Source organism: Xyrauchen texanus, chromosome 38, assembly GCF_025860055.1.
Source record: "Xyrauchen texanus isolate HMW12.3.18 chromosome 38, RBS_HiC_50CHRs, whole genome shotgun sequence".
NCBI lineage: Eukaryota > Metazoa > Chordata > Actinopteri > Cypriniformes > Catostomidae > Xyrauchen > Xyrauchen texanus.
Window position 1 is genome coordinate 10,822,458 of NC_068313.1, and position 23,893 is coordinate 10,846,350.

Below are 23,893 nucleotides of genomic sequence, written 5' to 3' on the forward strand. Positions count from 1 at the left end.
TCCAGTGGCACTGTAAGCCTTAGTCGCCAGTGACGACATAAACCTACAGGCCCTGGACAGGAGTCTAGGATGGTTCCGCCAGGTGGCGGCATTTTGCCAGCACATTTTCACCACAATCACCTTATCCGCCTGGGGAATCAGCGAGTACCCCCTGGAAGTCCCACCATAGAGGGTAGTGAGAGCGGAGGAGCTCAGAGATCGGGCCCGATTAGTGAAAGGTGCAACTCATGACCTCGTGAACTCGTCATGCACCTCCAGGAAGAAAGGGACTAGGGCACGGTCATGAGCAGCGCTCTGTGCCCAGGAACCAATAGTCAAGCCACGAGTGTTCAGGGTGGGTGGAGGGTTCCACTCCAGCCAGATGCTCGCAGCCGCCAGGGCAAGCATGGCTGCCAGCTCCGCGTCGGCCTGTGACTGGGTGACCACACTCGAAGGGGGGATTCCGCAGCGTCAGACTGGCAAGCCCGCACTCCGATGCTGCAATCCAGAGCTCCGAATGAGATTGTGAGCTTGCCCAGAGACGAGCCGGTGGTCTCATCCCAGAACTCGACCGGGTTAAACGAGCGTACTGGGGAATGGGAGGTCCATGGGGTGTTACCCAGGGGAATGGCTCCCATTGGAGTCCCAAAGTAGCCCCTAGTGCTAACCGATGCGGCCTTATACCCGTAGGTAGAACGACCGAGGCAGGGAGCCGCTGGGGTGCCTTTCCCTCTGAGGAACCACTGTGTGAATGCACAGATGTTGTTGTTATTTTTTTATATTTGTAGAATCCTCCTGCAGTTAAATTCCCTTTCTAACATGATTCAGCAATGTAGAGAACTAGCGTAAATCCTCATGAAAATGGACACCTCATAATTCATACAGATTTGATATGTTGCTGATGAATGTATTTTTGATGATGATATAATATACAAAGGAATATGTCTGAAAAATTGCAGTTGGGAACCAAAATACGCAGCAGAGCTTAAGGGGTTAAATAGGACATCAACACTGGAAAGAAAATAGTTTTTGTCAAAGCATTTTATGGGGTATTGTAGTAGGCTAATTTAAGAATCTTCTATTGATGTCAACGTTCAAAAATAAACTGGAAGTGACAGCAGAGAATATTACACATAAATGCAGCACTGTGCACCTAAAATACTGTAAACCCAACTGCTTGTTAATGGCCGTTAATGCCTTTATATAGTAACAGGCTGTCCAAACAGATGGCCCTTTAACCACACTCGATTATCAGAGAGGAAGTTAGTGCTTTGTGTCTATGCAAAAGTAAATAATTGCAGGACAGAGAGAATTAAGATCAAACTGCAGCATCAGCCATCTATTTGGCATCTCTCTTGCCACTTACACAAGATTTTAACCCAAGAAAAAAACCTTTTGAGTAAGCTCTACTGCACTATATACAGTCACACAACACTGAAATAATTCAGGTGAATTTGAATATATGTGAATATCAGGTAAATTGACAGTGTGTTACCATCTGGCAGAAGTGTTGAGTGGTTATGCTGAACACATCAAGGCATCGTGAAGCCTTCCTGAGCTCATCCTGCAGGTTAATCAGGTGCTGGGCCTGATCTTCACACCTCTCTTTCAGTCTATGCACCATCAGACGCTCCCGCTCGGCATCCACACCCTCCACACGGCCACCCAGACGGGCAACACATGATTTCTGACGCACTAGGAGAAATAATAATAATTATTATAATTATTCTCAAAACAATATTCAGTAGATACAGGATAATTAGATGTTGTTTTAACATCATGGTCTGTCAAAACTAGCATTACTGTTATTATGTTTGAAGTCCCAGTGACCCCAAAATGTACAGGAAATAATAATAATAATAATAGTAAACTCCCATCAAATCAGTTTTACATTAATTAAATTAAATTAAATAATTTCCCTTCAGATTATTTTAATGTGTTTCTCTGACCTAATCAAAAACCAGTAGGCAGATATTATTGAAGCTGTATCCCTCTTAAATGAGTTTCTGCTGTATAAGGACTGCACAATAATCTATTAAACATAGCATGATCAGGTTAAACATTTAGAAGTAACTGCTGACTTGCCCATCCCATGACCACTTACACTTACAAATACCCATTGATGAGTCAGCACATGAACACTACAGGTAGCTAGAAAAACAGTAAAGCTGGCTCTACACTAGCAGAATCAGAACAACTCAGTGAGTCACATTTACTGATTAAAATCAGTTGAGATCTTTGATGGCTGAACAGTCCTATCCTGGACCCACAAACTCTATTGCAGATGGGGCATAAATATATGTGGTAGTAGTTGTGGTAGTGATGGCAACCATGGCTGTGTGTCTCCCGACTCTCTCCTGTTGTCTTCTGGTTGTCCTCTCCATCTCCAGCATACAAGCCCCATCCCTACAAAGCTGTCGCCAGATGCTACGATAAGCAGCAACATTCTCCAGGTCCTCTGGTCTGATCTTACACTTCATCAAGGCAATCTTCATTTGATCCTTATAGTGCTTCTTTGGCCCTCAAGCTGAGCATCGACTATGATGTAGCTGGCCATATAGCTCTCTGCGGGGTAGCCGACATGTGGGCATCCTTATCACCTGGCCCAGCCACTGCAGCTGGCGCTGGGTGATCATGGCCTCAATTCTTCTGCAGTTGGTCTTTACAAGTATTTCAGTGTGAGACATACACTCACGCCATGTAATTCCCAGAATGCGCTGAAAGCATCTGACGTGGAAGCGCTCTAAGGACTTAATGTCATGGCTATAGGTTGTCCAAGATATTCCCTGCTAGATTTAGAGTTGGTTATCCAGTGTGTGTAAAACTATCATTTTAGCACTTGTTTTAGAGTATTATTTATTGCTAAAGTGCAGCATCATTTATTTGTGGTGTACGGAATTCGCGTTTGTTCCCGCGCCTGGCACCTCGCGCGACCCTTAGTTTCGGTCAAACCTGACTAGCTTTGTTGTGCTAAGTAGCATTAATGCGTGTCCTGCTTTTTTCCATTGAACGGCTCATTAAAATCGTGTAAATAGTTGACTGAATGCTGATGCGGAAGCAGCAGCTTAAGTGGTAGCCTTCATGTAAAGCCCTCCTAGTGTGAAGACCTTTTTGTGTAAAGACCAGTGAGTCTTCCTGTGCGAGTCCACCAAGCAAGGACATCGACAAGGCGCCACTAACATAGCACTTAAGAATCTTTTAATTTTATACCTTCACTTATTTTCCTTCTACATACTAACATGTCTACTTCACGAATAACACATGCCTTCAAGCTCATCCCTTTTATCTGTTATAGACCGTTTACAAGATATAGATGCAAGACCAAACGCAACCCACACAACCACCGGCCACTTTGCACTTCAGCACCTGCTCTGCTCTCGTTCTCAGTGGGACTCTGGAACTGCCAGTCTGCTGTGAACAAAGCTGACTTCATTCCAGCCTTTGCCACACAGTCCACCCTCAGCATCCTGGCACTGACGGAGACATGGATACATCCAGAGGATACAGCAACACCTGCTGCTCTCTTCAACAACTTCTCCTTCTCTCACAACCCTCGACATACCAGTAGGGGTGGGGGAACAGGTTTGCTCATTTATGACAACTGGACTTTTTCACCATAGTCTTCACTATGTAACAATTCATCTTTTGAATTCCATGCCATTACTACAATGCAACCCACAAAATACATGTTGTTGTCATCTATTGCCCTCCAGGTCAGCTGACAAACTTTCTTGAGGAGTTTGATATCCTGCTGTCCTCCTTGCCAGAGGATGGTAGTCCACTTGTGGTTCTTGGCGATTTCAACATATACCAAGTCAAGCCCCAGGCCGCTGAACTGAATACTCTTCTGGCCTCATTTGACTTGGAAAGACTAAACACCACAGCAACTAACAGATCGGGCAACCAGCTGGACCTCATTTTTACACATAACTGTACCACCTCAAATATTTTGTTACACCTTTACATGTCTCTGATCACTACTTTGTTCAATTCAACATGACTCTCCCATCTACATTAAAACAGATTCCACCTTTGGTTTCCTTTCAACATAATCTCCATTCTCTTTCACCCTCTCGCCTTTACTCTGATGTCTCTACCTCTCTTCCCACAATAAATGTATTTCCACACTTGATGTAAACACTGCCACAGACACACTTAGCACTACTTCAACAACCTGTCTAGACAATATCTATTGTCTTTCCAGCTAACCCTACTGTTGAACACAACATCACCATGTAGCTGGGTACAACTACAGTATCGCCTTCCAAAACGGTCAGAAATCTAGGGTTAACCATCGATAACAAGCTAAACCACATCTCAAAGGCCGCAAGATCATGTAGATTTACACTACAATATCAGGAAGATAAGACCCTTCCTCTCTGAACATGCCACACAATTGCTTGTTCAGTCACTTGTCATAACTAGACTGGACTACTGTAACTCTATCATTGCAGGCCTGCACAATTAGACCTCTGCAAATGATCCAGAATGTAGCAGCACGTCTGGTCTTTAATGAACCAAAGAGAGCACATGGACCACTCTTTGTCTCTCTCCACTGGCTGCCGGTTGATGCACGTATTAAATTGAAGGCTCTGATGCTGGCATACAAAACAGTCACTGGGTCTGCTCCAGCAAACCTAAAATCATTTCTGCAGAACTACACGCCCACCAGAAGCCTGCGGTCGAGCTAAGGAGCGTCTCCTTGTCATACCAACACAAAGAGGCAACAAAACACTTTCCCAGACTTTCAGTTTCGTCATGCCACATTGGTGGATTGACATTCCCAACTCCATCCGTGAAGCTGACTCACCCAGTCACTAAAAAAAATATTGCACTAATCTGTTTTGAATATTATTATGTTGCTAGTGAAACTTTGTAGTATGGCACTTTTCGTAACACTGTCTCCTTAAGATGATTCGCTTATCTTTTCCTCTTTTGTAAGTCGCTTTGGATAAAAGCGTCTGGCAAATGAATAAATCTAAATGTACCCAAGCTTCACAGCTATAGAGGAGGGTGGTGACACAGACTGCTTGGTATACAATGAACTTTGTGGGGGGGGGGTGAAGATTCTTGTTCTCAAATACTCTGCGCTAAATTCTCCCAGGCAGATGCAACCTGTTTAATCCAGCTCTGGATATCGTTGTCGATGCCCCTAAGCTCTGCGAGTATACTCCCCAGATATTTTAAGGATGGCACTACTGACAGCTGTTCACCACCAAAAGTGAAGGTCCATTGGCAAACCACTTGTGTCTTGGTGGTGTTGACTGTCAGCCCCATCCTGCTGTACGCTCTCACTTCCACAGCAAAGACGGACTGGAGATCCTCCGGAGTATGGTCCACAAAAGCACAGTTGTTTGTATACTGCAGTTGCAGGAATCGCTCTCTCCGGAGTTCAGTGGTTGCGTAGAGCCTCTTAATGTTAAAGAGATAGCCATCTAAGCTGAAGTCCACTGCCACACCACTACTGTTCTCAATCTCGTTGTGGAGAACCTTGGTAACACAGGAGGAAGATGTTAAAGAGCACTGGCGCTAGCACACACCCCTGCCTCACCCCTGTGCATACAAGGAAGGGCTCAGAGTTTTGTCCACTGATGGTGACCCGAGCAGTCATCCCATCGTGGAACTGGTGGAGGATGTTAACAAATTTATTGGGACAGCAAAACCTGAGGAGGACATCCCATAAGAGCTTTCTTTGCACAGTTTCAAAAATTTTGGAGATGTTGATAAAGGCCATAAATAGGTCCTGATGTTGCTACTGGCACTTTTCCTGAAGCTGGCGGCTGTGAAGATCATGTTGTTTGTAGTCCTGTTCCTCCGAAATCCACAATGTGATTCAGGCAGCATTGACTCAGTGATGTTTTACTGATGAGTGTCTGAAGCAAAACCCTAGCCAGGACCTTACCAGCAACAGAAAGAATTGCCCCTACTATTGCCGCAAATGGCCTTGTCACCCTTGTTCTTATAAATTACAACAATGTTTGCATCTCTCCATTGTTGTAGGATGTTCTAATCAGTCCAGGCCTTGGTAATGTACTGGTAGAGGATGCGCATACACATGTACCCTCCCTCCTTTAGTAGCTCAGCATGAATATTATCTGCACCAGGGGACTTGTTGGTCTTAAGGATGGACAGCTGACAGAACCACCTGAAAGGTTGGTGTTAGATTGAGTCCTGATTAAGCAGAGTGTTAAAGTGTTCAGCCCACCTCAACAGGATTCTATCCTGATCCTTCAGAAGTTTTAGACCATCAGTGGCTACTCATACAACCTGGCTACTCATAATTTTTATTGTATATTTAAACGGTTCCTTACCATGTACACTGAGTTCGTCAGCTATTTCCAACAACTTTTTTCTCTTTTAATGGTCTGTCATGATATGACATATGTGATATGTCATACAAAAATATAAATGCACCGCTCAATTTGCACTTTCCAGACTGCATGCTTTTTCTGCATAAAAAAATAACTTTTCGTTTTTCCTCTGGCAAAAAAACACTTTATACATGAACTGCACTCATCAGTCACTGCCTTGGTGGCATGTACCTGCCCCACACACAGCCAGTGGTCATTTCAAGCCAGTCGGATGTGTATTTTCAGTGTTTCAAGGCATTAGCTCAGCTGGGAGTCCAGACAGTCAAGTGATTTACTCCTCCCACAGAGAGATGGTAATGCGGGCTCTGTCTCCCTCTGCCTTACCAGTGATTATGTTAATGAAGCTAACACTGCTAGTGTAGAGCCAGCTTAACCCAGGAAATGCCTGTACAGTACATATTTTGCTATTTATGTTCATAGCACACTGTGCACTATATTTGATGCTATTTTGAATGTTTGAGGAAATTTCATCACAATAAACATTCTTTATTCCAGACTCCCAATGAAAAACATATTAACCATTCATGAAACCTTGCGGTTAAGTGAATGTTAAAAACATCCCTTTTTGCACATCCCTACAATCCACACAATGATATGAATATTCATATACATTATTTTAAAGCAATATGTCATAAGAAGACTGTACGTTTGAGATATTGTTTGAGGTGAGAAACAGATCTATATTTAAATCCCTTTTTACAATAAATCTCTACTTTCACTTTTACATTGTTCTTCTTTTGTTTTTGGCAATTCACATTCTACGTGAATATCGCCATCTACTGGGTGGGGAAGAGAATTTATAATAAAAAAGGACTTACATTTTTATCTGTTTCTCACCCACAAGTTTTGGTGAACTACCCTTTTAAGTGGTGTTAGGTACTGTAGGTACTATGTGCAGCTGAGATCCTAAAACCACATTGACTGTGGTAAAATCACTGTAACACAGCCTTGATGGATGCACAGCTATAGGCTTATTTCTTTTAGAAATTATGACAATAGCAATATGACAAAATACCAATGTTCAATAAATAATTATATGTATTAATGATAATCACAATAAACTACTTTTCCATCAAGTAATATCCTTTCTTACCTGAACTATAGGTGATACTGTATGCAGACATGGCACAATAATATTGAATTCTGTTCACTATTATATATAATAGGTCATAGGTGAGAATATTTCAGAGTTTTCTATGTTGATAATAGTTTACTGACTAACATTCAGTTTGTTTTGTGTAAGACCTAAACATCCATTTCAATTTAAGAATTTTTCTCATTTCTTCATCTTACATTGTTCATTTATCTTTACATCAGTTACTAGCAGGTTTCCTAATGGAAGAATTTAGTCTTCACAGTGTTGCTATGACAACCACTACCAGCCTCATTAACCAAAATGAGGCTGGTTAATGAGGGATGGAAAATGACAGTGGGAGGGGCTGAGAAAGCCAGGCAGAAAAAAAGATATAACATACAGGAGACACTTACCAGGGGATTGAGGCTTAGGAGAGACCACTGCAAACCTCTTTGGAGATGACACAATGGGACGTGTAATTTCTAGATCCCTTTGAAACTCTTTTCTAGAGGCTAAATGAGAAACAAAGAATGCATTCATAAATGCCACTTTCATAACTGAAAGCATAAGAGAGGAAAAGTGTATACTGTATCTTACTGTATCTCGTGTATGACTGGTCACTGTAATTCATCCCATTGTTGGACATGCCAACTTAACAAAAGCATGATTAAAAGTTGCCCACTAGCTGCAGCCATTGGTCTAGTTTTCTTATGACTGCAGTGTCAAGTCAGTGATTTCAAAAATAATGCAATGCCTAACTTCAGCCACTAGAGTGCTCTCCAAGAAAATTTTACTCTGTACTGCATTCAGGAGAAAAAAATGTTCCCTCTCGAGAGGTCTCTCCTATTGCGTAAGTAGCTTACACTACGGGACAACTCTGTTTCTCGAGAAATATTGAAGTCTTTATGTAAAACGCATTGCAGCTGCACAGCAGACAGCAATGAGCGAGGCAGCTCGGTCATTGGCTGTGCTGCGACTACTTGCTCGAACCAATGGCGGGCGACTCTGAACGCTAGCGACCAATGGGCACTATCCGAGATTATGTGGAGTCTTTATTAGCCCGTCGAGCGTTCGACTAAGCTCTACAGCAGAACTCCGCTGACATCGCAGGACGCCGGCGCGCACCTTCAGCCGCCTTCAAAGCCTTCTGCTACGCCATCCGGCGTGCATCACCCTGATATCCTTTTGCTAAGCTACTTTGCAAGTGTTCGCCTCTGTGACGCTTTATGTATTTTAGTAAAAGAGCAATTTCGAGGCGTTGTTCACAAATGCCTTCCACCTGCGCCTCGTGCAGAGGCCTTCTTCCTGATGGGGACCGTCACATTATCTGCACTCGCTGCCTGGGACCCGACCACGCAGAAGCTGCTCTCACTCGAGGCGGATGCCCTGAATGTGACTCCCTGGGCCTCACCGAGCTGCGCGCTCGCTTCGCCGCCTTCGCCGCCGCCAGTCCATTTCACGCAGGCGGACCAGCACCCCTCCAACAGAACGGTGGGTCTCGTCTCGTTCAGAGCGTCAGGGGACGACGGTGAAAAGGATGACAGCCTTTCCATTGACGCTGCATCCGACGACTGGCCGGGCTCGGCCTTCGACCCCGCGCCGTCAACATTAGCACGGGCACCAGCATGGACTCGGAGATCGTCCGCATCCTATCTAAAGCCGCGGAAGACCTCGGGCTCGACTGGTCTTCTCCGGAAGAACCCGCCCGCAGCCGGCTGGACGAGTGGTTCCTACAGGGGCGCCGGCAGGCCCCTCGACAGAGACCCTCCCCTTTCTTCCCCAAAGTTCACAACGAACTCACAAAGTCGTGGAAAGCCCGCGACTCTGCTTCGCCTGAAGCCTTCTTTCTCTTCCTCGCTCTCCTCGGTAGACGGCGCAGAGAAAGAGGCTACTGAGGGAACCCTGCCCCTCGAGGAGGCTGTGGCCAACCATCTGTGCCCACCCTCCACCGCTGGATGGAAAGCCAAAGCTTCTCATCCCTCGAAGCCCTGCCGATCTACCTCAGCTCTCGCCGGTCGCGCATACGCCGCAGCCAGCCAAGCTGCGTCAGCGCTTCATTCCATGGCTGTTCTGCAAGTTTATCAGGCCAAACTTCTCCACACCATGGACGAGTCTGGACCTGAACCTGAGGCTTTCAAGGACCTGCGCAGCGCCACTGATGTAGCCCTGCGAGCCACAAAGGCCACCGCCCAATCCATCGGCCGGGCCATGGCTAACCTGACTGTCCTTGAGCGCCATCTGTGGCTGACGCTAACGGAGATGAAGGACGCGGATAAGGCACCATTCCTCGACGCGTCTATCACTCCAAGCAGCCTGTTCGGACCGGCGGTAAGAGAGTTCGCGGAACGCTTCACTGAAGCTCGGAAGGATTCGCAGGCTATGCGTCACTTCCTGCCCAAGCACTCCAGCTCGTCACAGAGCCGCCAGAGACTGCCTCAGCAGCAGCAGCGAGCCAGAGTGGCGCCTCCCGTCTCCCAGCCAAAAAACAGACCTGAAACAGATGCTCGACGCCGCTCGCGTTCCGCTAACCGAAAGCAGCTGCCTGAGCGACGGGGACCTCGGCCCAAGATCGTGCTGAACCCGGAGCCTCGTAAGTCTTCCTAGCCATAGGAAGAAAAAGAGAGAGTGCGTGTCTCTCAAAAGCCGGACCACTCTCTCCAAAACGTGTAAAACATTACCCAGTCCCCTTACAGGCGGCTGGAAATGTCTGTACAGCAGTCAATGGGCCAGTCACAGAACTCGCTCACCTGCAATCAAACGCCGTTTTAACGGCGACACACAAAAAACACAAAAGAGTCATTTTCTGCTTGTGTCACTAAGGAGTCACGTGTCCACACTAAAGTGCGCATTCCCACATATCAATACTGTCCAAACAGTGCGAATACTTCCCCAGCTCCAGCTGGACGCTCCCATAAATGTAGATCGTGTGCCTATTGTCATGTGTGCACCACTACACACAAGCACTGTTCCCACAGTTATAAACACTTCCCCAGTAAAAGCGGGAAATACTATAAAGGTAGCGGCGTGCCTGCTGTCATGCATGCACCCCTACACACAAACACTGTATGCATGGCCAGAAACCCCCGCCGCAAGCGAGAGGCTTTATGAAAGTGGCGGCGTGCCTACTACAGTATATGCACCCCCACCCATAAGCTGCCCATACAGTTTCAAACAGTTCTCTGGCTCATGCCGCGAGCATCACAGATGCGACGCGTGAGCTAGAAACTCCCGCTAAGAGCGGGAAGCTTTATGAAAGTGGCGGCGTGCCTATTACAATGTATGCATCCCCACCCGTAAACACTGTTGATACAGTTTCAAACATTTCTCCAGCTCATGCTGCGAGCATTATGGAGATAGCACGCGTGCCTGTAATCTCACACGCACCCCTGCACTCGGCACTCAACAAAGCTGCTCAGCGCACCAGCGCTTCTGAGAGCTGTAAGCTCAGTGTTAGCACAAGGCGATTCGCCGGTGGGGCCCATACGTCACTGCGACACGCCCCCAGCCAGCATTCAGCCCATATCTGTGCGAACAAAAGCCTGGGAAAAAATCCCGACATACGAAATGGGTTTTGAACATAATAAAACACGGTTACTCGCTTCAATTCGGCTCACGAGACCACCCCGCTTTTCAGCGGTGGTCAAGACGAAAGTGAGGAAAGATGTTTCACATGTTCTACGCACCGAGGTGCTCAAACTGATAGAGAAGGGCTATAGAAACTGTCCCTCCCTCTATGAGCGAGGCAGGTTTTACAGCCGCTATTTTCTCCTCCGAAAAGGATGGTGGTCTCCGCCCCATCCTAGGTCTCAGACATCTGAACAAAGCTTTAATGATTCGCTCGTTCAGAATGTTAATGACCAAACATATCATCGCGCAAGTTCGCCCCGGGGATTGGTTCCTATCAGTGGATTTGAAAGACGCTTACTTTCACATCCCGATAGCGCCTCATCACAGGCCTTTTCTGAGATTCGCTTTCGCATGCCCCCGTCAAACGATTTCAAAGGATGCTCGGTCTCATGGCCTCGGCATCAGCTGTACTCCAGCTAGGATTGTTGCACATGCGTCCTCTCCAACGCTGGCTCAAGAGCCGTGTCCCCACTCACGCGTGGCGCTCGGGCCACTTTTTAATCAGAGCGAATCACGGCTGTATAAAAGCCCTGACGCCCTGGAAAGACGTTGACTGGTATAAAACCGGCATGAGTCTGGGCGTGAACACACAGAGAAAAATGATCACGACAGATGCCTCCAAAATAGGATGGGGGGCCCTTTACGAGGGCAGGCCTGTCTCCGGCTTTTGGTCAAACCCGGAAAAGTGCCTACATATAAACTGTCTGGAAATGAAAGCGGTCGCCTTGGCTCTCAGAGCCCTGCTTCTGTACCTGAAAAACGAACACGTCCTGGTCCGAACGGAAAACATGACGGTAGTATTGTATATAAATCGCCAGGGTGGACTCAGGTCGAGCTCCCTGCACTCTATGGCCAGGGAGCTCATCTTATGGTCACAGCACAACCTGCGCTCGCTGAGAGCAGCGCATGTGCCAGGCGTCCTGAACCAGGGAGCGGACATGCTGTCCAGAGACAAAGTTCTCCCAGGGAATGGTCTCTCCACCCCTGATGGCCCAGTGGTTATGGCAAACCTTTGGCGAGGCAGAGGTCGACCTCTTAGCCTCCAGGGAAAATGCGCACTGCCCTCTTTTCTTCTCAAAAGCACGGACGCTTCGCCCAAGTCTGGCCGAACCGCCCCTTGTATGCTTGTCCCCCGATCGCGATGCTACCTCAGGTCATCAGTCGGATCAGGGAAGTGAAATGTGCAGTGCTCATGGAAGCCCCACTCTGGAAGAACCAGATGTGGTTTCCAGAACGGATGCAGATGATGCAATCTGCCCCATGGCCGATTCCGTTGAGGCTGGACCTCCTCAGGCAGGCCAACGGGATGATTCTTCATCCCGCCCGATCTGTGGGCCCTTCATGCATGGCCCCTCAACGGGTTCCGAGAACCTCCCCAATGGAGTGTTGAGAACCATCACTGAGGCGTGAGCGCCCTCTACGAGGCGCTTATATGCCCAAAAGTGGAAAGTGTTCAGTGACTGGTGTGATACCAAGAGCTTGAACCCCAAATCGTGCGAGATACCAAGTGTACTCGCCTTCTTGCAAGAGCTGCTGGAGGCGGGCCGCACACCCTCCACGCTCAAAGTCTATGTGGCTGCCATAGCGGCGTCACACAATCCTGACAAGGGACGCTCATTAGGGAAAAACGACCTAATCATTCGTTTCCTAAGAGGCACTAGGAGGATGAACCCTCCTCGCCCCCCCTCAGTGCCGATCTGGGACCTGGCCATGGTCCTGGATGCACTCAAGAGTGCCCCGTTCGAACCTCTCCGAACCGTGCACCTTACACAGCTCTCGCTCAAAACTGCGCTCTTGCTGGCGCTCGCCTCAGTCAAGAGAGTGGGCTGACCTGCACGCTGTCATCAACGCTGCTTGCCTGGAATTTGGACCTAACGACTGCAGAGTTGTCCTTAGGCCAAAGCACGGGTATATTCCTAAAGTGCTCTCCACACCCTTCAGAGTACAGGTTATATCTCTGGCAGCGCTATCGTCTCCAGCAGATGAAAGCGACGCTAATTTACTCTGCCCGGTCAGGGCTCAGAGTATATTTGGAACGTTCTGCCCCGTTCAGACAGGCGGAACAATTATTCAGTATGCTTTGGCGGCGCACTAAAGGTCTCGCAGTTTCAAAGCAAAGAAGATCGGCTGGATAGTGGATGCTATAGCGCTGGCTTATGAAGCCAAGGGCCTTCAATGCCCCTTAGGCGTCAGAGCTCACTCTACAAGCAAATACTCGGTTACTAACGTAACCTCGGTTCCCTGAGAGGAGGGAACGAGTATTGCGTAAGCTGCCGTACTTGTGCTTGGTCAGTTCGCTTCGGTCGATTGAACCTAAAGAACTCTCATGACGGGCGCCTAATATATAGCCCTAGCCACGCCCATCTTGGCGGGCTCTGAGCGTCTGCGGCGTGAAGCGCCGCCCATTGGTCGCGCGTTCAGAGTCGCCCGCCATTGGTTCGAAGCAAGTTGCCGCAGCACAGCCAATGACCGAGCTGCCTCGCTCATTGCTGTCTGCTGTGCAGCTGCAATGCGTTTTACATAAAGACTTCAATATTTCTCGAGAAACTGAGTTTTCCCGTAGCGTAAGCTACTTACACAATACTCGTTCCCTCCTCTCAGGGAACCGAGGTTACGTAAGTAACCGAGTCGTTTCATTACACTATGTAAAAAAAAATTTTTGCTTATGCCTCAAAAGTATATAACATGGCTATTATTCCCCACAAACTTTGCTTTTGTGACCAGGACAGTGATATGATATGAAATGTATCTATTTCCCATGAGAAAACGTACAAAAAGTAAGAAAAAAACAACATATGAGTCCAAATTAACATGTATTTATTCATAAGCAATTAGGAAATAACCCTTTACTACCCAGGAACCCAAAAAAAATAAAAAATAATAATTTGTTACACAGTGTTATGTTAACATAAACGACTTTTGACATTATTCCAATTTTTTACTTGATTTTGCTGTCTTGCAAAGCAAAACACAGAGTATAACTGAAATCAATGGAGACTGGCCACATTTGGCCATACAATCATATGTCTATAACTTTAAAAAGTTTACTTTCTTTTACAATTTTGGTGTGTTTTTTTTTTATATAGTGCTTGTTTGTTTTTTTGTTCTTTATTTGGTTTGCTAATTCCACACTGGCAGTATGAGACAAATTACAACTTCTCTCCCTATTTTAGTTACTGTGTTTGTAGACAAACCAATGTCCTTTACTCTTGTAATCATCAGCCTTAATATTCTATTTTAGTCATAGTTATACACTGATCAGCCTAACATTAAAACCACTGACAGGTGAAGTGTATAGCATTAATTATTTCATTACAATGGCACCTGTCAAGGGGTGGGATATATTAGGCAGAGAACAGTCAGTTCTTGAATTTCATGTGTTGGAAGTAGGACAATTGGGCAAGCTTAAGGATCTGAGTGATTTTGACAAGGGCCAAATTGTGATGACTAGACGACTGGGTCAGAGCATCTCCAAAATGGCAGGTCTTGTGGAGTGTTCCTGGTATGCAGTGGTTAGGACATACCAAAAGTGGTCCAAGGAAGTACAACCAGTGAACTGGAGACTGGGTCATGGGCACCCAAGACTCACTGATGCACGTGGGGAGTGAAAGCTAGACCGTCTGGTCCAATCCCACAGAAGAGCTACTGCAGCACAAATTGCTGAAAAACTTAATGCTAGCCATAATAGAAATGTGCTCTGTGGCCACAGACCAGTCAGAGAGCCCATGCTGACCCCTGTCCAATGCCGAAAGCACCTACAATGGGCACGTGTGCGTCAGAACTGGACCAAGGAGCAATGGAAGAAGGTGGACTGATCTGATGAATCAAGTTTTCTTTTAGATCATGTGGACGGCCGGGTCATTTACCTGGAGAAGGGATGGCAACAGGATGCACTATGGGAAGAAGGCAGGCCAGCAGAGGCAGTGTGATGCTCTGGGCAATGTTCTGCTGGGAAACCTTGGGTCCTAGCATTCAAGTGGTCTTTCGAACCATGCTACCAAGCATCAATCTAGTGAATCTCTGCTCTTTTCCTAACAAAACTGATCAATTACTTCGCCTAACCCACAAAATACTATATTTGACTTTTGTTCTTCACGTAAACCTGGCTGAGTGAAGCCATTCCGGACAGCGCATTACATCTACCAGGCTTCCAGCTGTTCAGAGCAGATCACACCATGGTTAAGGGAAAATGAGAGTCGCTGGAACATGTTTTTACATGAACAAATGTTGGTGTACAGATGTAACAACGCTGAAGAAGATTATATTCCTCCACGCTGTGTAAGCGCAGCGCTGCAACAGCTGGCTGATCACATCACAGCACAGAGCAACAATACCTGGACTCACATATTATTAATCTTGGATACTTTAACAAGGCAAACCTCACAGGTTAACAGCCCATATACAGACAGCACATTACATGTCCCACCAGAGACAGAAATACACTGAATCATTGCAACACAACAATAAAGGATGCATATCGCTCTGTCCCTTGAGCAGATTTGGGACTCTCCGGTCACTGTCTGGTTCATCTTTTTCCGATCTATAGACCGAAACTAAAATCAGCTAAACCTGTAGTAAAGACTGTAAAGATATGGACCACTAAAGCAGAGCTGGAATTACAAGCCTGCTTTGACAGCACTGATTGGAGGATCTTTGATTCTGCAGCCACAGACCTGGATGAGCTCACAGATAATGTGGCATCATATATTAGTTTCTGTGAAGATATGTGCATTCCTACTAGGACTTATTTAACATATAACAATGAAAAACCATGGTTTACAGAAAAACTCAGGAAGCTTTGTCAGGTCAAAGAGGATGCTTTACAGAATTGGGGATAAAATATTATCCAATCAGTCCAAAAATCAGACTGACAAAGGAGATCAAAGTGGCTAAAAGAAGCTTTTCTGAAAAGCTGAAAAAAAAAAACAGTTTTCAGCTAACGAACCTGCATCAGATTAGAGAGGCCTGAAAGATTTTACCAACTACAAGACCCCATACCCCAACACTGTAGGGAATCAACAACTGGCTGATGACCTGAATGTGTTTTACTGCAGATTTGAAATGCCCAGTCGCACACCCCCCACCTGCTCCAACCTTCACCTCAAACAAACATTTACACCTCCTGCAACCACCTTCCTACCCTCTCCTGCTACTATACCTGTACTTAAGATCTGTGAAGAGGATGTATGCCGGGTCTTCTTTAAACAGAGGACAAGAAAAGCACAGGGCCCAGATGGTGTTTCACCTGCTTGTCTAAAATCCTTTGCTGACCTGCTGGCTATCATCTTCACACAGATCTTCAACAGATCACTAGAGAAGTATGAAGTTCACTGCTGCTTCAAATGCTTCACATTCATCCCTGTCCCAAAGAAACCCAAAATCACAGAACTTAATGGCTACAGACCATTCACTCTGATGTCTTTGGTCATGTGAGAGACTGGTGTTGGCCCACCTGAAGGACATCACTGTACCCCTCCTGGATCCCCGGCAGTTTGCCTATCGAGCAAACAGGTCTGTGGGTGATGCAGTCAATATGGGACTGCATTACATAATTCAACATCTCGACAGACCAGGGATTTATGCAAGGATACTATATTTGACTTTTAGACTTTTACAGTTTAGCTTTTAAGATCATCAACCCCACTGTCCCATGGACTAAATTAACCCAGCTCTCTGTTCCTGCCTCTCTGTGAGGGGATCACCAGCTTTCTGACAGACAGGCAACAGCTAGTCAGAATGGGAAAATTCACATCTAGCACATTTACAATCAGCACTGGTGGCCCCCAGGGATGTGTGCTCTCCCCACTACCCTTCTTCCTGTACACAAATGTCTGCACCACCAAGGACCCCTCTGTCAAGCTCCTGAAGTTTACAGATGACACTAAAGTCATCAGCCTCATCCAAGATAATAAAGAGTCTGCTTATAGAAGGGAAGCTGAACAGCTGGCCGCCTGGTGCAGTCAAAACAACCTGGAGCTGAACATGCTCAAAACAGTGGAGATGATAGTGAACTTTATGAGGAACACCCCAACATTAACCTCACTCACCATTCTGAACAGCACTGTGGCAGCAGTGGAGTCATTCAGTTCCTGGGCACTACCATCTCACAGGACCTAATAGGAAGTTCAACCTGCCACAGGCACTGCTGATACAGTTCTACTCAGCAGTTATTGAGTCTGTCCTCTGCACTTCTGTAACTGTCTGGTTTGGTTCAGCTACCAAGTCATACATCAGAACACTTCAAAGGATAGTTCAGACTGCTGACAGGATTATTGGCACTTCCCTACCCACCCTACTGGAATTGTAAACATCCAGAGTGACGAAAAGGGCTGGAAAATCACTCTTGACCCCATTCACCCAGCACACTTCCTTTTCGAACTGTTGCCCTATGTACAGCACTACAGAGCACTGAGCACCAAAACAGCCAAGCAGAAATGAGATTGAAATCAGATTTTTTTCAGATGCGTCTCAGTCCGGATGCTCTGGCTGCTCAATTCGTATTTCAAATGTTCTTTTGCATCACTCTTAATGCGACACAATGATGACGTCAAAAAACGATGACTGCAGCACGGAACATCACACTATTTACCAGTCTCCTCCGTCGTTGAGTTTTTCTTGTGCGACAGAGGAGTTCAGCACCGCAACTGGTCAGTGCACTTATTTGGCTGCACATGGAGGCTGCACCTCCATTTTTCCCACATCTGTTTTGAAAGTATCATTATGTGGGTACACATACGTCGTAACCAAAGCAACCCATGCAGATAGGTTGGTTATGTCTGAATGAGCAAATCTGATTTGATCACTTGCAATTAATAGTACGGACAGTGTGCCTGAAAAGATCTGATTTGAGAAAAATCTGATTTGCCTGCAGTCTGAACATAGCCTAACACACTACCACTGCTTTATCAGCGACCGTACAGGCTTTGATAGACCAGATCACTCACGAGTGGTGGGCTTTTGTTTACCTTCACAAAAAATTCTGATAGAACTGAGAGTAGGATCTTTAATTTGAAAATCCTTTAGTTCAGCTGTTGTATAACCCGGCAGAGTAGGCGTACTTCCTTGAGAGTTACTACCTTCCTCTACTCCACACTCTAAAGCATGAATCTGTCTAACCCTACAGCACTTTTCACCAGCAATCACTAAGTCGGGTTCTAAGGCTGTTCCTTTGTTTAAGATATTGCAGAAGGCAATACAGTCATCATATTCTGCATCCTCAGGAGTAACAGGCTCCCCTGCTGATGGCTACCTAGAGAGGGCATCAACAGCTGCATTATGCCACACTGGGCCATATTTCACCTCAAAAAGACGTCCCAATTTTTGCTCAATTGCACTGTTTTTAGATGGCACAAAGGGTTGTTATCTGTTATAACCACAAACTTGGAACCCAGCAGATAACCTCAAGGTTTTTCTGAGATAGCCTTCTTTCTGCTATACAAAGTCTCCTAATGGCATAAGCTATGACTCTCCTGCTGCTGGTATAAGACACCAGCCAGGCCTTCTCCAATGCAAATGGAAGATTGAAATCTGCATACCCTAACACAGGAGCAGAAGTAAGCTTCTCCTTCAGCAGCTCAAATGCTGATTGGCACTCTGATGACCACAAAGCACTAAACTCTTTATTTGTGGCAGCACACTGCTTGATACATATGTTCAGTAAATCATGGATGGGGCCAGCAACTCTAGAAAAACCCTAAATGAGCTTTCTGTTGTAACTAAAGTACCCTAAGAATGAGCGTAAATCCTTAACTGTATTTTCCACACATGCTCGATGCAGCATGTCTTGCATTTAGCCTCATTGTGCAGCAGCAGCATGTCCACATGCTAACTCAGTATGTATGTGTATTTTCTAGCAGTAGCAAGTCTCCTTACTTGCTCTGCTGCAGCAGCACAGCAACAGCAGTGTAGAAGATCTAGTCCGCCAAGACCAATATTCTATCAGTATGTCAAACCCAAATTCACCTGCTAAACCATTCCGAGAGCTGGCTGAATGACTGAATTCTCATTATTATATTACTGTATGAGAATCTAATGACAATAACTTTAAGAATAATGAGAATTACAAACAAACTCAATTATAATGTAATATAAAACAAATGCTCAATATAATAATGAGCATTTGAGGGCAAAGGTGCTGAACTATTATTAAAATATTGTAATAAAGCAAAAAAAGGGCTTCATTTTTTTCATTCTTTAAACAAAAATCGTATTTCTTTATTAATTTTGGGGTAAAAAAAATAACCCTGACATGTTCTTCGACAGATTCTTCCAAAATAGAATATCACCAATATTTTCATAATGCGCTCATGTTCATTCATTGCTTTACTGTTATAGAAAGTATCCAGCAAATAAAAATGTAACAAATCCTATTAAAGCCTTACAATACAGTATAATGATAATGAGATGCTAGCGGCATCACTCACCCACAGGTGAGCCGCGAGGGGTGGGAGCAGAGAGCGGCGGGTGGGGGTGGGGCCACTGGAGGGTGTGGGGCTGCCGCGGTAAGGACTTCTCACACTGCTGCTTTCAGTGAGGGGGAGAGGGGAGCGAGAGAGGAGGGTCTCCTCACTGCCACTGTTTGGACCTGTGGAAAAGAAAACAAGACACTTGTGATTGACATCCTTGCATTCTTCTGTCTACTACTATGGATTTCACAGAAGATGAACTGCTGCCACCTCCAGCCGTACAACAAGGGATGCTTCACTGACCACTACCTACACCTCAGACTTGCGAAGGACTTCAGAGGAAATGAACTACCACAAGCTTCCAGCTGGATTGCAAGTATGTAATACATAGACAATAAATTACTGCCAACCAAGGCCTTTAAATAGACTTCCGCACTCAATGTTTTCTTAGTTAATGCATGATTGTATCACATACAGCTAACTAATGTTGACATTACATTCGCCTTTGGCTTGCTCTCTGGGGGCCTAAAGGCATGATTTTCAATGTCACTTTTTAATAAAACTGCTCAATGAGGACTCTTAAGATGTTACAGACATTACAGGCATTACAGCATACTTTTCTGAAAAGCTGTACAAAATCACTATACAAATAAAAATTGTTTGACTTAACCTGAAATAATGCATCTTTGAAGACAAGCATTCTTTCTTCGCTGTTGTGTACTATCACTTCTGCTCTTGTGTTGTACTCCTTATCATGTTATATGCATCTGGCAATCATTTAGTTCCTTGGTATATACAGTATAATGTAAAAGTACTATTACCATTTCATAATATCACAGTACAACAGTGGTACTGCCACAGTACTTTATTGGTCATTAAAAGCCTCTTAAAAAATATGCTTAACTATTTTTCTTCTAGATTGCTGAGTTTGAATTATGATAACTAATGGTGGTAAAGAGACAGAGCCAATCAATCAGTCCAGAAGTATATGACATGTTCTGCTGACACTGCAGACAATCTGTCTCCACCTTTACTTATATTCCATTCATCTCAGTGTAGAAATGGAAATGTGGTGGATTTTTGCCCAGGTAGATTAATAAATCAATGGCAGGCTCAAAATCACTGATGCATTTTGATTTACAGTATACTCCAGACATACATCCAAAAACAAAAAGTCACAGCTGCAAGGTGAGATCAATGTGATTCAATTCACTACCTGCACATTAATGAGGCACTACAAAACTGTGGTCAATAAAGTCAACAGACGATCTGTTACAAGGGCTGTGAAAACTGTATGTTAAGGAAAAGTGAAATAAAAAAATAAAACATGAATTTAGTTTAAATGTACGTTTTAATTCTGTTTTACAGCTGCCTGGCACACTAATTGTTTTAGAATTCTGTAATCACATGATTTTTGCAATTCTGTTTGGTGCTGCTAGGGTTGAAGAAATCACACTTCAACTGTAAGTATTTTCATTAAAATACAGACAATGGCAACATGTTTCCGATGAATGACCATCAGCAGTAGATGAAGACACTGGCTGGCAAATGGCATGACGTGGTGCATTCCGCTCAGGACATGTCAGAGAGAGGCGCTGGTACACAAAACAGCACTCTGTGCATTATTTATGATGCACCATTAAAGCATTGGAGAGGTTTCACCGTCTGATGTGAATGATGTTTGACATGTAAGACAGATGAAGACCTTTGCATGTTTGAGCACACTGTGTAAAAGCCTTACTTTCATTTTCATTGATGTGATGTTTATGTGAAGACAATGTACTATGCTATTGAATTTGTGATGTACCTCTGATGTAAAGATCAATAGGATAATATCTGAGGCTTATTTTATAGATACAATCTCATGCTGATCATGAAGAAAACCAGATACAATTTGCATTAAGAGCTCTATTCCCAACAAAACATTCCCAATAAAGATCTTGGTTTTAAAGCATATTTATAATTTTCTGTGACATTCAATATGCTATTTTCTTTTCCAGCCAAAACTATTGTTACGCTAGGTCACTTAATGTCAATTAAACCTTGAAAAACTTTCAGGCAAAAATTGGCGAGTTAGTTTGTTAAATTCTTCTCCGCCAGCAAAAATAGTTCCAAAATAAGCCAAAGAATCAAGCACAACTCGCTCTCTGCACTGGATTCATTGAACTTTTTGTGTTTACTTTGTAAATTAATCAGTGCTTTTAAATCATTCAATCATAAACGAATCATTCTCGTTTAGTTCCATTGTTTCAGTGGTGAGCGAATCAGTCAATGATTGAATGACTCACTCATAACATGAAAATGTTATGTTCAATCTCCTGAAATGGCCACTAAACAAATCAGTGAATGAAATCAAAATGATACAATGAATTTCCCACCACTGTTTGGTGATAGAAAATGATGAAGCATCTAACAATAAACATCAGCAGTCTTGGAGCGCCACTTGTCTAATCAGATTCAAGGGCTGACAATAACTGTTGTATAAATATTTATTAACGATTGGACTCCAAATAATCTTCCTGCACTTTTTTTCCTATCAGGCAAACGGCCCACAATTAATTTGCAACTTCATTGTTGAAACACTCTTATTTTAAATGAATTACAAACAACACTTACATGGGTGCAGATCCTGCTTTTCAGTGTCCCTTTTTAAAACAAAAGTAAAGAGCGGTACAAAATAACCAAGTAATGTAAACATTTTTGCAGCCAAATCTTCATTTAGTGGATGAGTTGCATTCAGAATCCAGACTTGAGATAAAAGAACATCATTCGCTTTCAAAAAGTTGATCTGACACTATAACTCCACCGAGTCGCTAGACAGCTCAGACCACATGCAAATCTCTTACGTTTACAAAGTTCGGTTACCATACCAAGACTTAAAAAGTTTTCGGTAAGATCTAGAACCCCGTCAAATACACCAGCCCAGCTCCACTATATGTGGAGGACACTTCCGCCTCTAATCCAGACAAGACATTCAGAGTGACCAAAAGTAAAAGTGGTCACCCTGGCCTGGAATTGGACTTCAACTCGGGTGGGGTCAACAGCTGTCCGAGCAAAGCATCAGAAAAAAATTCCATATGCACACACTAGTCTCCGGATATAAATTACAAGAGGACAAGTCTCTGGGTTTTTAAGAGGGAACATAAAATTGGGAAGTGAAGGTGCAACTGATGACCTCTCAGCTGTCTGAGCCGACAGACAAATGTTTCCCCACTATAGTAGCAGACATGTTGGGACGTCTCCTGATGTTATAATGGGATGCAAAATAAGGGTGTGATTTCAAAACACTCACTGTACTTACAGTATAACATATGACAACTATAACAACCCAAAAAAGACAGAGACAGAGAGAGAGAGAGAGAGAGAGAGAGAGAGAGAGAGAGAGAGAGAGAGAGAATGACCATCTCTGTGAGAATGTATACATCACACTCAGCTCTTTTGCGACATTATTTGTTATTGAGTTTAGGAGAATGACTGTTGGGAATATCTATAAATGAATGAGAGGACACTCAAGTCTAATAGAGATAAAGCTGAATTTACACATACTGCAGCAGTGTGCACAGTCATCTATGACCAAATAACCAACGACTCAGCAGAACATTAGCCTTCAGAGTAATAGGGGAGTGTGAGAGATTGCTGGCAGCAGCATTTCATATGCTGTTCTTAACACTGTATTTAAACTACTACCTAATCAAAATTATATTTCTGAAATTTGGAAAATTCTGGTCTGTAAATTGGCCTGTATATTGCGTGATGTGTATACTTTTTCAGATCTTAAAATAGTTCCATTTTAGAGTTTTATTTTCAGAGACATTTGTAGACTGACATCCCGAAAAGTGTGAACTGTTGTTCTGTGGTGCCTTTTAGAACATTGTTTGTTCGACAGTCCGACATGTCAACTGTTGGGTCAACCAATGATTTGGCTCAACTTTGGGGCAGAACAATCTGTTTGTCCAAACAATAGACAATATGGGAGCGGAGCTAAATGGGTGGAAGGAGCGTTTGGGAAATCTACTTGAAAACAATCATTCATTTTTGTAATTCTTTTTAGTATGGCTAGTAAAGCCGAAATGATACATGTCACATTTAACAATTTGCTTAGATGATTCCAAATCGATTTGAATCACTGCATTCTGGGGGCAAATGTTTTTGTATAATGTTCGCTAAACTGTACAACTGACCGTTGTCCCGACTCCCAAGCCACTGATTTCCTACATTGCTTTGCTTGTTTTATGTAGCGGTAGATCGATATATCAGTTTTACAGATTAATCTGTGCTGATAGTTACTTTTTGGAAGTGTAAGCGCAGCATAGTTGTAGCGGGAAGATTAGCAGCTGTACATCATCGCACAATTAGCTGGGTAATTCCTAGCCAATCACATGTAAGCCATTGCTTTATAAGTATGCTCACAATCTATCACATTGCTTCGGAGTGGT

At 44.4% G+C, this 23,893-nt stretch overlaps 1 protein-coding gene across 1 annotated transcript in view; it reads right to left on the reverse strand.

Moving 5' to 3' along the window:
* Positions 1 to 23,893, reverse strand: part of mtus2b (microtubule associated tumor suppressor candidate 2b) — a 49,363-nt gene that overhangs the window by 19,835 nt on the left and 5,635 nt on the right. The window contains 6 exon segments of the mRNA XM_052109555.1: positions 1,475 to 1,674; positions 5,064 to 5,469; positions 7,444 to 7,460; positions 7,839 to 7,937; positions 19,476 to 19,496; positions 19,499 to 19,636. Coding sequence (XP_051965515.1) covers positions 1,475 to 1,674; positions 5,064 to 5,469; positions 7,444 to 7,460; positions 7,839 to 7,937; positions 19,476 to 19,496; positions 19,499 to 19,636 — 881 coding nt within the window.